We start from the raw sequence: 15,456 nt of genomic DNA, 5'->3' as shown, positions 1-15,456 counted from the left end.
ATCGTAATTCCGGATCGATCCTGGACTAATCCAATTGCCAAGTTTCATTCGATTCAGGAACTGGATAACTTTCAGATTACGATCCGATTGTTATCCAATGTAATCCACAGTGATTTCACTCAGACAGAATTTCATTGACTGTGACGTCACAACCAAAACAAAAACAGCTGTCCAGACAGGATTTGCAATGACCCGAAATATCTTGAAGTAGAAGCATTGCAGTACAGTACAAAATATATCTCCACAAATAAAAACAAAAACTGCTAAATTGTGCAACTGGTAAAGGTAAAATGAAACAGGAAAACCACGTAAAAAATAAAATAAAAATAAGAGTCTGAGTTGGATAAAAAATTCCGATTGACTACTAGTACTCTTAGAAATTTGACTTCGACTCCGCAACCCTGATATATATTAAGTCTGCATTAATCAAAATAAGTGTATTTTACAACTGGGCAATGCTGGGAAGCCTGCTAGTAAGTGTTCAATTTGATGTCAGTGTGGGAACTTTACACACAATTATTTGTGAGGAACTGAAGATGTGGAAGATTTGTGCCAAGTTTGTCCTAAGGATGATCAGAAAGACATCATGACAGCAGAGAGATGGTTGAACTGATCAATTCAGATCCTGCAGTTCTTTACGTTCTGGTGACTTGCAATGAAAGCTGGATCTATCGTTATGATCCATCCACCCAGAAACTTGACTTTTTTTTTTTTTTCACAGTACAGGCATGTTCTACATACACTGAATTCCCACTATACAGACAGGCAAGAAAAAAAAGTGAGTTTTTAAGGGAGTTCAGGAAGAGATTCCATTGAAAGAGGCCAGCACTCTTCAAAATCGGGTCAGTGGCATTTCGACCAGGACAATGGACCAGTTCACAACTTCACCCTTGTCACAGACTGCGTCGTGTGACTTCTGGTTATTCCCTAAGCAAATGTGTATTTACATTGTAAAATACAAATTCCAAAATACAGTCTGAAATTTGTTAATGTAGGGTTTGCTTTCATGCCAAACAAAGTAATAATTCAATAGTCCAGGGTTAGGGCCTGGATCTACTTTGCTGTGAGATGGTCAGTTAAAAATGAAATACTGATATTCACTTACAACTTTATAGTTGTAAAGGAACCTGAAAAAAATTAAAACTTGTTGAAATTTGGGTTTCATAATCATGACTATGAAAAAAAAAAAAAAAAAAAAAAAAAAAAATGTAATAATTATTGATATATTGAAGTGAAATGGGCAGTTTTTCAAAACTTTATTTCTTCACATTGACATTTGTAGAATACACATCAATTTAATTTGGGCTGCCATATGAAAGATGTTAAGCTGATTTTTGTTTTTTTAAGCTCCTAAGATTCAAATTGTGAGTACATCATTTCTTATTTCTTGAGAAAGTTGTGTCTGCAAATCACTCAATTTCTTTTTAAGAATGGACAATGCAGAAAAGACAATGTTCTCCGGTCGCAAAGAACCACAAGATTCCACATTGTAAAAATATTTATTTGGTTTACCAGTTGGGTCAAATGGTCCTTGTGCTGAAAGAAAAAAAAAAAAAAATAATGAGATAAAAAAAAAAAAAAAAGAGGGGGGAGCATCCATACAATAATAATAGTCCCATCAAGAATTTTAATGTGTAAAAGTAATTTTTCAAATTTCATTAACTCACTTTGATCTTCACCTTCTAGTTCAGTATGTTCACTTTTCGGCCTAAAATGGACAAAAAAAAAAAAAAAAAAAAAAAAATGGTACTTAGAAACTGCTACAATCTAAAAAGCAAAACATTTAATTAGAAATTCCAAAAATTATAAATTTTATTATTCATATCTATATCAATACTGTTGTTACTAACCCCTTATGCTGTTTACTATATAATTTTCAATGAGTACAGTTATATTTGCTTTAAGGCTTGTTTTACATGTTGGCATGCATTGGATGGCTTTTTAGAAATTAATTTCCGAATTAACCTATATTTGGTCAAGCATTTTTTTCTTTTACTCAAAACTATCTCCTATGTTTTCTGCCAATTAATCCAAATAATTTCATCCATTCTTTCTTTATGTCTCTTGTTCTGAACACCTGTCAATATTTAATCTTCATATAAAAATCAAATCTTTAAACACATTACACATCCATTATATTATTTTTCTCCATACAACGCATGCAGGTTGACCTGGCTCCATGCATTCCTCACAAAGGCCGACCAAGCTTAACGATTTGAAGTCAATGATTGAATGACTTTTTTCTTTTTTTTTAACCACTTACTATTCTAGTGGCAAATTCTATAGATTCAGAGATATGTCAGCTTTTTCCAACAACTAAGTGCTTCATAGATTCTTTTGGTTTAATGGGGAAGGGCGTGACACAACCAGTATAGACATGTCATGAGGATGATTTGTGGGAGGGAGATAATTTTGCAGAAATATACTGTATTATTTGAGAATACACAAAGGATGCAACACAAACACTGGTAAATGAAAGTTTCCAATCATCCAACATCTTCTCAGTGGGCAAGTCACAGCTATAAGAGGGTTGTTAGCATCAGTGCTTGGTAGATCCTTATTTTGTTGCTGCATCTTAAATTGTAACCAGAGCCGGTAATGAGTCCACAGAAGACATAATAGGCAAGGCCAATTCCCACCTTGGTGTCCGCTGACCCATAGCGGTGCCAAGATATTTGAAACTCAACCTCTTCAAGAACATCACCATTGAGTATAATAGGCATTTTATCTTTTGAGATGAAGCAGCAAATATTTTTGGCTACAAGGCATTTAACTTTCATTCCAATCTATGATGCAACATTAAAAGCAGACTGAACATCAGTAATTTTTTCTATGAGTAGCAGGATCATTTGTGTAATTCGAGTCCTTGATGGCAAAGTTTCACCTGGCAGTCACACTAGAAATCTCTTAATGCATTTGAAGAGACCCATTTAATTTTGCAATTGAAATGATGTGGCAAAAGACATCCTTGCCAAATTTTAAAGGATTCTGAAACCTCACCATACATGCATATATAGTAGTATGCTTTAAGAATTTTGAAAATGAAAGTTTAGGCAGGATACCATCTGTTTGCATCACTGCATGGAGGATGCTGCAGTTGACAGTGAAATGCAGCAGTAAAATCAATGAAACAGACAACTTTTCTTGGCAGGAAACACCAACAATGTTGGAGAAGTCATCTTAGAGTAAAGATCTGATTGGTGCAGACAAAAAACATATTAGAAGTGAATAGTTTAGCAAATATGATAAGTGAAAAATTTGCTGATGTCTAGTTTATTGTTATGTTACATCACAGATTCCAACCATCTCAGCAAAAAATAACCTTCTTAGTGACACGCAATATGGTTTCCATTCTGCTAGATCTACAGCAGATGTGCTTACATATATCTCATAGGATTAGCGAATCTCTCGACGGAAGCTACCTTTCTAGGGCAATTGCTCATAACATATCAAAGGCCTTTGATAGAGTATGGCATAAAGGTTTACTTCACAAGATCTCCAGCTACAGTATAGCTGGAAATGTCTTTTCAATTAAATCATTTCTCTCTGATAGGTTCATAAGAGTAGCGGTTGATAGGCAGAAATCAGAAGCTCACAGTGTTAATGCTGGTGTCCCTCAGGGGTCCATCCTGGGCCCAACTCTCTTCCTGATCTACATTAATGATCTTCCAAATCACATCCTTACATCATTCATAGACATTTATGCTGATGACACTACTATCTATGGTAGCACATCTAAGACTGTAAACGACTAAGTTCTCTCTGATTCTCTCTCCTCTGATCTTGAGCAAGTGATACAATGAGGAAAGATTGGTTGGTTGGTTTTGTTTTACGGCATATCAACCCTTTTCGGGTTATTTAATACCGAATCCAAAGATTTTGAAGAAAATTTTTTTAATAGAATATATTTGTTGTTTTCAAGTCGGTTTCTATTTAACCCATAGTTTGGACCCTAACAGGTACTACCACTCCGGGTCAGAGTGGACCTGAGAGCAATGGTAATTAAAGGGTGGTTCCACACCCCACAAAGCCCGCAAGCTGGAGCCTCACCACTGGATATAGTTTAAGGTCATATCCAGGACCACAATGGGGAAAGAGGTGGCTTGTTACTTTTAATGCATCTAAAACGAAGCTTTTATCTTTACATCATCAACGCTCTGATCCCCATCTGGCATCAATTGAAATGAATGGCTCTCGTCTTCGGGAGGCCTCATGTTTTGACAAGCTTCTGGGCTTGACCTTTACTCGTGATCTTAAATGGAACACATGCATTAAATCCGTTGCCAAGGCCGCTGGAAAAATGGTGGGATCCTTCTATCGATCCAGTAGATATCTCACTGCTGATGTAATTCTATCTATTCGCGCATATTTTATTGAAGAGGATCTTTGTTCTTTTTATGATCTTTCTTTTGAATTTTTCTTGTTTTCATACAAGTATTGTTGTTGTGGGATCCAAAGTTCTTATTAAGTCCCCTAGTTTACCGAACGTTTTCGGTCTCGATTGACCATCGTCAGGGTTATTCTTCCTGTGCATCCTACTTATTGATTGATTTGTTTTCTGTCGTTTTGCTGTTTTTATTACTAATTTACTATGTGTAGTTTCGCCTAATTTGAATTTTTTTCCCCTTCCTCTTCACCTTTATCGTGTTAGAATAGGTGGAGAATTCGGCTGCTGTTGTCAAAGTTTATTTTATTAATGGTTGGGTTTTTACTTTTTTATTATCAATGCTTCTAGCATTGTTAGTTTTTAATATGTTAGTGTTATTTTTAAAAAGTTCTTTGTATTGTTTGGAGGTGGTGTTTATTATGTATATGTTCGAGGTGTTTGCAAATAGCACTGGAGGTGTTCTGATGTCCTGTGAGACGTCTTCCCAATGTAGTGCGTGTATGGCCAATATAGTTCATATTTTTTGAGTAGCAGTCCTCGAGGGGGGCATTTAAACAAATAAACTGCATTGACCATACTCATTTTATCGGTTGTATCGTCGTTATTAATTATTGTTATTATCAAGCAATGCATTTCTACAATTACTAAGAATGAACAGTTAAATCACAGTGGTAGAGGTGATATGAGGTGTCATGTTGAGGAACTTTAATTTTATGACAACCCAATATTAGGAAATCTGACTTCTGAGAGGCAGGCTATGTTGATGTAGTACCTAAAGAGAGTACATTGTGAACGCTTGGCTTTCTTTCTACATCAAAGTTCTGACATTCCAATGTTAAAAAAAACCCAACCTTTTCTACGTTATATGATTTCACCAATGCATATTTTTGCACATACCATACCAGAATTTGTCATAAGATGAAGATAATAGTAGAATCAACACAGTAAGAAGGATGAGAGAAATATATAAAAAGCTTAGAGAGACAAGTGATTTGTTCAGTTATTTATAAATTACAGCTATGTTCTGCTTTAATGACGGACATCTTTTTATAAACTTCAGCATAAAGGATATCTTCGTGTTTTAATGGATGTCATCCCTTTCTGACAAAGAATTTGCCTGATTTGTTTAGCATTTAAGCAATGTTCAGTTTTAGTGTGTATGTATAGATGTTTATGTATATATGCTAGCAGGGAGACCTGACATTGCCCAGGATTGTATCAGCATCAACAAATGTTTCGATACTTCCAATACCTTTATTGTCATCGAAATTTATGAAATTGCCCACTTTTCAGTCAAATTGATTGCTTGCTTTAGTCAGGGATCCACTGCGATGCATGATTCACATGCTTTCTCACACTGACAACTTAGTCCACAATAGATTGTAGTCAAAATTGCACTGTAGAGAACCTACTGTTGATTTTATAAAATTATTTTTATATATAATAGCTTAAAGTTTAAAATGCAAAAATTTAGAATGTGGAAGATTCCCATGTAATTCCGAGTCTAAATAAACAGAAATTATCCAAATATGTTGAATAGATAAAGCTTATTGATCCCATGTTTTATTTATAAACTATTACACGTTTAATAAAATTTCACTGATTTTGCATAAATGAAAAAAAAAAATTAAATGACTTTCATTTTTTTTTTTATAGTCATAAACTGGATATTTAATCAAAAAACTGTACAAAATGCCATTATTGAAGTTTGAGTTTGATTATATTAAAAAATTTTAAATAATGAAATAATTTTACAAATAAAAATGAATTGCGACTTAATTGATAGAAATCAAACTAATCACCATTCCTCAGGTTTTGGTAAAAGTGTATGTCGCAAGCAATTGTCAGGATCATATTCAAAAGCAACACCACATGTTGGATTCCATTTTGCATGCTCTTTGGCAAATCCTTTTCGTGCAAATGCACGTAGTTTCAATTCTTGCCCTTTGCGAAGTTTTACAATCAAAATATCTGAAAAAAAAAAAAAAAAATCAAAAAGAAATTTTTTTTTTTAAATACATGAACAAATAACATTTACTAAATTATTTTTTACCATCTGTTTCTTCATATTCACTTGCTTCTTCTCGATGTCGAGATGTAACCTAGCATCAAAGAAGAAAAAAGAATCTGTTATTTAAGTTTCTTAGATAAAAACATTCATCTGAATAAATATAGAAACATTTTGTATTTGAAACTCTTATTTCGCTTGCTTAAAAAATATGCTGTGAAGAGTTACATCCCTTGCATTGATTTAATTTATGGACGTTGTCGCTTTAATATCCTCATAGAAGTAAATTCTTTATTATAGTTCATCTATAACACAGTTTAAAAAATGGATTAAAACTTAATGGTTTAGATTGAATGCCTAATTTCATATATGAATATGCTCCAATATAATAATCATGTTAGACAAAAAAAAGAAAGTAGATGTACATAACATTTATACTCCATTTTTTTTTTTGTTAGGTTCTTTTAATAAGATTAATTATTATATTTTTATTTATAATTAGTATGTGAAAAATTACACATTCTAAATGTCATGTAGATGCAAGTTATTCCAATATGGATTGTATTAATAATTCTATTAAAAAATTTTTTAAATATAAATTTTAATAGGAGATACCCAAAGATGCATCAAAATTAACATTTTTTAAAGTTTTATCAAAGTTATATCATAATGAAAAATGTAAAAATTGTTCAAAGATTTCAGATTTTCGTTTTGATTTATTAGGTACTTTTTTAGAGAAACATTGACTCATCTGATATCTGAACTTCAAGTGATCCCTGCTTAGTTCACACACTAATTATTAGCTGTTATTAGTTTAAAAAATTATTTTGATATAAATTATGAAACACGGTAAAAGTAGATTTAGGGGAGGAAATAATGATTCACAAAAGAATAACAAAAGCAAATGTTAAGTATGGCTGTAACAAAATGGCAAAATAAGTCTAGAACCTCTAATAACATGCAAAACTGGTTTTAATTATAAGATTATATAAGTACAAACATAGTAAATTCAGCAACTGAGAAAATGAACATTTTTCATGAGCAGATGGTCAATCTGAAATTTAAATTCCATAACATAATAAGTCAAATTCATCAAATGTTACAAATTTTTTTGATTGTATTATTTATGTGTTGGTGTTTATGCTGTTTTGTAAAACATTAAAAAAAAACGAAGCTTATCTTTTCATGTACAAGACATTTGTGTGCTTATGCAGTTTAGCAAGATATTAAAAAATGAAGATAAAGAAAAATCTCTGATGTATAGGCCTGTTATGAAATTAAGTTCTCATTAAAAAAAAAAAAAAATCCCTTACTTTGATCAAGTAGTTTTTTTTTTTCTTTTTTTTTTTCAGAAGAAAATCAAATTTTAGTGAGAACAATCACAACAGCCATATCCGAAATTTCAGCTACAAAGAGGGAGGGGCGCCAAGGGAGATAACACCATCTAATTCTTAAAGTTTGTTACAACGCACATGAAGTCCTAATAATTTTATTAATAAATTTTGTAACGATTTATAAAAAAAAAAACAAAAAAAAAAACAAAGGAATACCTAAAATTATTCAAAACTAAAAAAATAATGTTAAATTTTGGCAAACTTCAAAAATTAAATGGAGTTATCTCCCCTGCACCCCCTATTCATATCTAAAATTTCCAAGATGTTTTGTTGTGACTGTCCTTACTAAAATTTGATTTTCCTCTGTAAAATTAAAAAAAAAAAAAAAACTACTTGATCAAATTAAGCCATTTTTTTTTTTTTTTTTGAGAACTTCATTTCATAATGGGCATGTACATTGTAGAGATTTTTCTTTATCTTCATTTTTAATATCTTTACTAAACTGCAGAAGAACACAAATGTCATATACATGAATCAAGAAGGTGCAAAAAATGAAAATAATAATTAGCACACATAGGTTAAATTAAATTTATCATTATTGTTGAAACAATGAAATCCAGATCAACTTTTGGAAGAAAAGACAAATGATCAAGGGGCACAATTTATTATTTGAATTGATGCAAATTTCAAAGGTTTAAACAGTAAATATTGCAGTATCACTTGTAACGCCATTTTTACTGAAGGAACTAGACTGTTTTTGGATTGGTATAAATATTAAGAAAAAACTTACAGGAATCACTTTCTGATTACTGCTTATCAAATCTGCTGTTGTAACGTGCCTTGTCTGATCATCATGACATTTCACATCTAATGTGAATTCTACAGAACATTCGGAACAAAAGTCTTCACACGTACAATCCTGAAAAGGGAAAAGAGACACAAAAGAATTTAAGATTTAACCGTTTCCAGGTTTTATAGAATTTCATTATTCTTTATTTTTGTAAACTATAAAGACTAATCAAAAACTACAAAGAGGAAATGAATAGTTTTATCAGCAACAAAAACAAATCTTTAGAGAAAAGATTGTTTGGAAGTTGAACTATTGCTCAACAAAAGTTACAAATAGTGCAGAAGAAACCCCAGCTTGTAGACCGCCATGAGAACTGCTTCCATGTTTGAAATTGCTACAATTATCCTTTGATACAAGGATAAAGATACTGTGTGGAGAAGTTCTCACAGAAGTTTCAAACCATTTTGTAACTAAAAGTGATGGTCTTACACAAATAAGATAAAATCATGTTGCTTGCTCAATATTAAAAAGCAAAATTTTCATTTTGTCATTTTATAAGATTTTACTTTAACCAATATTTTTATAGTAGCAAAGTGAAATTGGTCTATTTGTGCTGTAAAATTAGGTAAAAAACATTAAAATTTCCATAAAATTTATCATATATACTATTTTTCAAGTTATACTTAGTAATTAATTTACTTTATTAATTTAATTTAATTAGTAACTAAAATTTAATCTTTTCACTTTCTAATGATATTATTTTTATCTTGTCTAATGATTTTTTTGTTTTGCAGATTGATTTGAATTATATATTTTAATCAAAAATGTGTTTAATTCCTATTTTTCAATAAATTGTTAGTCCTGTTTTTAAAGTTTGTGCTATTCAAACTTAATTCACATCTTTCGAGTTTATAAAAGGAAGGTTATTCTTCAATTTAGTGGATTAAGTATAGAATTTTAATTTAATTTTCATTAAAACAATTTTCAAATTGAAAACTTCAATAAAAATTTTTTTATAAAAATTTAATTTTACCAAATCTGCTGCAGGGTTCATATCAATTTTAACATCACAAATAGTTTATAAAATGTTTATATTTTTTTCCATTTATGGTTAACTTTTTTGTTAAATTGAAAACAATGTGTGTATAAAGATCTATTTTTCAATGCAAGTAAAAATAAGCCCCCCCCCCCACAACTGTCACAATAGTAACAAAAGCAAGGTATTCACTCTTTCTTTTCTCTCTCCCACCACTTTATTTTTATTTTCTTCTCTCAGTCCTCCATTTTATTCTTTCTCTCTCTTTATTGTCCCTCCTTTTGTATCTTTCTTGTTTTTCTCTCTCTCTCTCTCAATACTGTATCTTTTCCCCTCTTTCTCTTTCATTTTCTTGGACACTCTCTCCATAAAAAAACAAAAAAAAACACTTTATTCGCGACCAGGATTGATTTTTATGTAGAGTGTGTTTATATATTTACAAAACAAAAGAAATAATTGAAAATTTAGGACACTTATGTCTCATGTTGGCGCTCACTGAAGGAAAAATCTTTCTAGACTAAGGCAATTTTTATGCATAATAAAACACGAAATACAAGCAACAATTTTAAAACATTTGAAAAATGTTTTAAAGAATAATGAAATATTGATTTGTATTAAAAACACACACAGAAAAAAAACAGACTCTACATAAAAAAAAAAAAAATCAATCCAAGAAATCCACAAACCATTTGTGAACATCCAAACAAGTCAGTTATTTTATAATTGTTTCTGCCCATAAAAACTCTGGTTTAAATAGACTTATTTTTCTAAATTTTCAATTAGTATGCTGATTATTATTTTTTGTTTTGTAAATATATTAATATCTATAATATAAAGCTGAATGTGTGTGTCTGGTCATGAATAGGATGGTTGACTATTTTAAAAAACTGATTACATTTAATGATAGAAGATGTATTGAGACACAGGAATGGGTATGTTTGATCTGGCAGAACGGTAGTTCATTAAAATTGTGGGGTCTGCGTTTGTGCCTGGTCCACAAAGTATGGAAATAAAAAATTAAAAAATTACAAAAAAGTGTTTTTGATATAGATATACATAATAATACTTTGATAAGTATGTTTTAACTTAAATAGGGATGGTATAATAAAATTGTGGGGTCTGCGTTCGCGCCTGGCCTCTATAGAATGGAAATAGGCACAAACTTTAATAAAGACTTTTCATATCTATCTGCGTAAGTATACTTTGATAATTATGTTTCAATTTGAAGAAATATGGTATAATAAAATTATGGGGTGTTCGTTTGCGACTGACCTCCATAAAATGGAAATATGTCACAAAGTTTAACAAGGTTTTTTTAATATAGATCCACAGAATATTGTGATAAGTGTTTCAGTGTGAATAGGTATGGCATAATAAATTATGGGGTTTATCTATTTTATTTTTACTTTCATCATATTTTCTTTGGTTTTGATACCCCCAAATTCGAAGCTATCTCTTAACAACCCTTACTTTTCATAACCTATCCTACTTTCATAAATCAGAGTCTATTTTCTGTAGGCTGTTTTTGAACCCAGTCAACGACGGGTACTTTTGCTAGTATAAATATATTATTGTAAACAACTACTTGCCGCTAACAATTTTAAATGTGATATTTGTTTAAAACATGATAAAAATATCAATGCAAATTTTGCTTTTATTAAAAAAATTATTATTCATTCATTTTTATTTATTTTATTTTTTTAATAAAAAAAATAAATGAATAATATGTCTCCAAAGATTAATATAATATCAATCCAAAGATTAATTAAAGTTGTGTAAATATATAAAAAAAATGCATTCATGGTTGTGAAGAAAAAAAAAAAAAAAAATCACACAAATGTACTAAAGTGAAGGTTAAAGCGGTGCCACCCAAAATCTGTTCTTTTCTAAGTGAAGCTTGCCTGAGTCCTTAATCCCTGCTTGGTTCATTTTCATTTTTCTCTTTCTCTCACTTTCTGAATAAATATTTACAATTTTGTACTAATTTTTCATGCTTAAAAGAATTTTGTCTGACTTTTTTTTTTTTTTTTTTTTTAAATATTTCATTAAATGAGGTTCCTCATAATTCTTTGGCTCGGATGATATCATCCCTTATGATGTCATAAAGGATTTACCAAGTATCTTCAACCAAGGAAGGATAACCATTATATATTCGTTATAATAGAAGCATATACCAAATTCAAGCTACATGAAATGAGTGAAACTACCAGTAAAATCTTCCATTTATATTCAATAAAAATATTTTATCTTCACATATTTTAGCATTAAGATTCCTTTTAATTTCATTTAAAGCTTCATGATAAGCATTTGTTTTAAAATTAACTGACAATCGATTTCTTTTATTAAACAAATTTCATTGTTTTCATAGCAATCCCTTATTTTTTATAAAATGCCAAAAGTTGAATAATTCCACAAAATCCTACAATATCAGAAAAAACAACTTTTTTAATTCTTTATCCAAAAATTAATCAATTATAAAAAATTAGGGTTGTATCTTTAATGAGTAACTTTACAAAATTTGACCTATTTTTCTGTATAATTGCCAAATTCGGCTTTGGGGCATGTTCACATGTTAAAAATAAGGTTTTAATGAATTTAACATTTAGCTTATCTGGATGTCATGGATCACAATTTCAATGTGCTAGTTGCTAAAAAAACCTTCAAAGTTTCTCTTCTGTATCGTTTTTTCACAATTTTTGTGACATGATTTTCACCAATGTTTAAGACTAGGTATACCTACGAATTATTAATTTCATTTATAGGATCTTTTTTTTTCAATAAACTATGGCATTACATTTATAATTTTTTGTAATTCTTCAGTTACACTACTTAAGTTGACCTCATATTTAGTATCATACAAAACTTTTTTGTTGTATATCTTGCATCACTTTATATGCATACCTACAAAATGTTTTGATGAACTGAAAAAAAAAAATTAGTTTGGGATATGTTTATTGCTATGTGTTCATTAATCATTTCATTTACTTGTATTCTGTTCATGAACTTTAATCAAGCAAAGGGTCTTTCTTTGAAGTAAATTTCAATAAATATTATTTGTATGTATTTTATATAAAAATATGAATGCTTTATTTTTCTTTAATCTATATATCTATAAAAGTAAAATGTGTGTATTTCCCTACCAAATAACTGCCAATTTTCGGTCTAGAGACTCGAGATTTAACATAAGGAGTATTAAGATTTGGGAAAAATCATTTAATCCGTTTTCAGCCAGAAATTTGGCTGTCAAGAGTTTAACAATTTGACCTTTGAAAACTCTACCAAACTCCTCTGCCAATTTTGGCTCTAAACACTTGAAATTTTAGATATAGGTTACTTAGACATCAATCAAAGTTTTTAATTTGATTTGAGCCCCAAAAAATAAATGTTAAGGAGTCAAAATTGAGGTCAACGTTAAAAAAATTGACCTCTGGTCTCTACCAAATTACTCAGCCAATTTCTGGTCTAAACATTTGAAATTTTACATAAAGGGTATTCAGAGATAGGGCAAGCTTTTTAATCAGTTTGGGTCGAAAATTTGAGCTGCCATGGGGTCAAAGTTCAAAAGATTTGACCTTTGCGGTGTCTAGCAAACTACTTGGCCAATTTTGGGTTTAAACATTTGAAATTTATACATAACTGGTATTCAGGCAAGCATTTTAATCAGTTTTGGGGTGAAAATTTGGCTGCCAAAAGATCAGAGTTGAAAGAGTTGATCTTTGTAGATTCTACCAAATTCCTCTGCCAATTTTGGGTCTAAAGACTTAAAACTTTAGATGTAGGTAACTTGGACATGGGTAAAACTTTGTATTTTGATTTGAAACCAAAATAATAAAATGTTAAGGGGTCAAATTGGGGTCAAAGTTAAAAAATGTTACCTCTGCGGTTTCTTCGAAATTACTCTGACAATGTTTCTAAACATTTTAAATCTTACAAAGTGTATTCACACGTAGTGTAAGTTATCAACAGTACATAGGTCCTGAACTGCTAGTAATGGAGATAAAAAAACTTCTCATTTCCATTTGAGGAAGTAAAAACAGTTTAAGATATTTTCAAGAAGGACTGTTAAACTTTTAAAATATGTGAACAATCAAATTCCTTCTTTTTTTTTTATTGTTGTTGTTAATTATTGTGAGAAGAACAAATAAAAATAGTTTTTCCAAATAATTCTTTGAGATTTCTAGGAATTATAATTCTGAAAATTAAAAATTAAATCAAATCACAAAAGTGTTATGGTTATTTAGAAAAACTGTTCAAATGAATGATGAATGTTAAACAAACCCTTGAGTAAACCATTTTATCGACCACTTCATCACTTGTGAGAGGAATCAAACCAACTCTATGTGAAATAAACTCATCAAACAAAACAGAAGAGTTATATTCAATTTGAACCCAGTCAATGGCTGAAAAATAAAAGCAAAACATTTTTAATCTTATTAAAATGTTACATTTAAAATTAATTTGACACACAGAAAAGATATTAAGAGGTTAACCTCAATAAATTTGTAACCAGGCAATGTCATTATTCATAGTGAGATATTTCAATGAATGTTTCAAACCGTAAAAAAAAAAAAAATTTCAGTGGCCATCAAGGAATCTGTTTTGATCTTTAGATTGATTTCTTTTTTAATTTCTCAATTGAAAAAAATGTGCCTATTAGAAGATGATCAGTTTCTATTTATTCTAACACGTAACACACACAGTGATCAATAAGAGAACTAAAGCTTTGCTTATTTACATTAAGTAACATTGCAAGAGTATGCTGTATTTTCATGGACATCGGCAATATTACTTACCTAATGTGCTTCAACAAGTCATATCTTTTTTATTTGTTGGTCAATTTTTAAAAGAATTACATTGATGGAAAGAGAATAAAATAAACATTCCAATGATGTTAATTTATTTTTCTTTTATATGTTCAATATTTTTATGCTCCAAGTTAAAAATGAAAAAAATGGTAAAAAAAAATGACAGCAAAAAGGGAAACTTTTTTCAATATTTACATTTCATACGTTGTTTGGATACATACGCGCTGGGTCAAATTTAATTGGATACGGCTGAAATTTTACAGGCTATATAAACAAAGAAGTTCATCTCTACTGGTCTTTGATTTTTATTTTTACGACCACAAGAAGCAAAGTTACAACCGAGCAAAGTTGACACAGAATATTTTAAAATTGATAAGATAAATCAGTATATCTCATCCATTTTCATATAGATAATAGTTTCAGAATTATTTTCATGTATAATATGTAAATATTTAATTATATTTTGTGCGGAAATTTCTTTAAAATGTTATCTTTTATAGAAATTCAAATCCGCTGGAAGGGAAATGGCTTGCTATGCATTAACCATCGCTGAGCTGCCTGCAGTCAGCATATTAATGAGTTTGTATTCTCTTAAAAATAGAAAACTGTTTTTTCTGCTTTCAAAACGACAGCAGAAAAAAAAAAGCTTCATTTTTTATTCTGAGTTTGTCAATTTAAAAAAAATTATCAAGATTTTCAAATTTGATTTCCAAACAATACTATTTTGTTTTTTTTAACGCTTTTAGTATACATATACTAAAAGTGTTAAAACACAACAAAATGTACTAAGTACATGCGTCTGTTTTTTAGTGGTAAAAACAAATATATAACAAATAAAAGGTAGTTGTGCACTTATGTTACCATGCTGAAATGATAACATTATTTAGAAACCCATTCTTAACACGAGGAAGGAAGAGTGTTTTGTTAACTATTCTGTACTTTCACCTAACAATTAAATAAAATATATCATGAAACTTGAATTTATTTTAAACTCATTGTCAAGACCATTTTTTCGAAAAGTAAAACAAACCAATTTTTTTTAAAACTGAATATATCTAAATAATAATAATAATTAGGCGGTTCAATAAAGAATTTC

The 15,456-nt window shown here is 30.0% G+C and overlaps 1 protein-coding gene across 1 annotated transcript in view; it reads right to left on the bottom strand.

Annotated features, from left to right (window-relative positions):
- Positions 1 to 1,239: 1,239 nt before the first annotated feature.
- Positions 1,240 to 15,456, bottom strand: part of LOC145284731 (DNA-directed RNA polymerase II subunit RPB3-like) — a 79,423-nt gene continuing 65,206 nt past the window's right edge. Inside the window, exons 3-8 of the mRNA XM_080133665.1 lie at positions 13,834 to 13,955; positions 8,520 to 8,648; positions 6,441 to 6,489; positions 6,190 to 6,358; positions 1,668 to 1,708; positions 1,240 to 1,536 (exon numbers count right to left, since the gene is read on the bottom strand). Of these exons, the coding sequence (XP_079989791.1) occupies positions 1,358 to 1,536; positions 1,668 to 1,708; positions 6,190 to 6,358; positions 6,441 to 6,489; positions 8,520 to 8,648; positions 13,834 to 13,955 (689 nt within the window). The 3' untranslated portion in view covers positions 1,240 to 1,357. The remainder of the gene's footprint in view (positions 1,537 to 1,667; positions 1,709 to 6,189; positions 6,359 to 6,440; positions 6,490 to 8,519; positions 8,649 to 13,833; positions 13,956 to 15,456) is intronic.

The sequence above is a fragment of the Euprymna scolopes genome, chromosome 9 (genome assembly GCF_053919585.1).
Source record: "Euprymna scolopes isolate OS-2025 chromosome 9, ASM5391958v1, whole genome shotgun sequence".
NCBI classification, from domain to species: domain Eukaryota; kingdom Metazoa; phylum Mollusca; class Cephalopoda; order Sepiida; family Sepiolidae; genus Euprymna; species Euprymna scolopes.
This window is presented reverse-complemented; position numbering and strand designations above follow the sequence as displayed.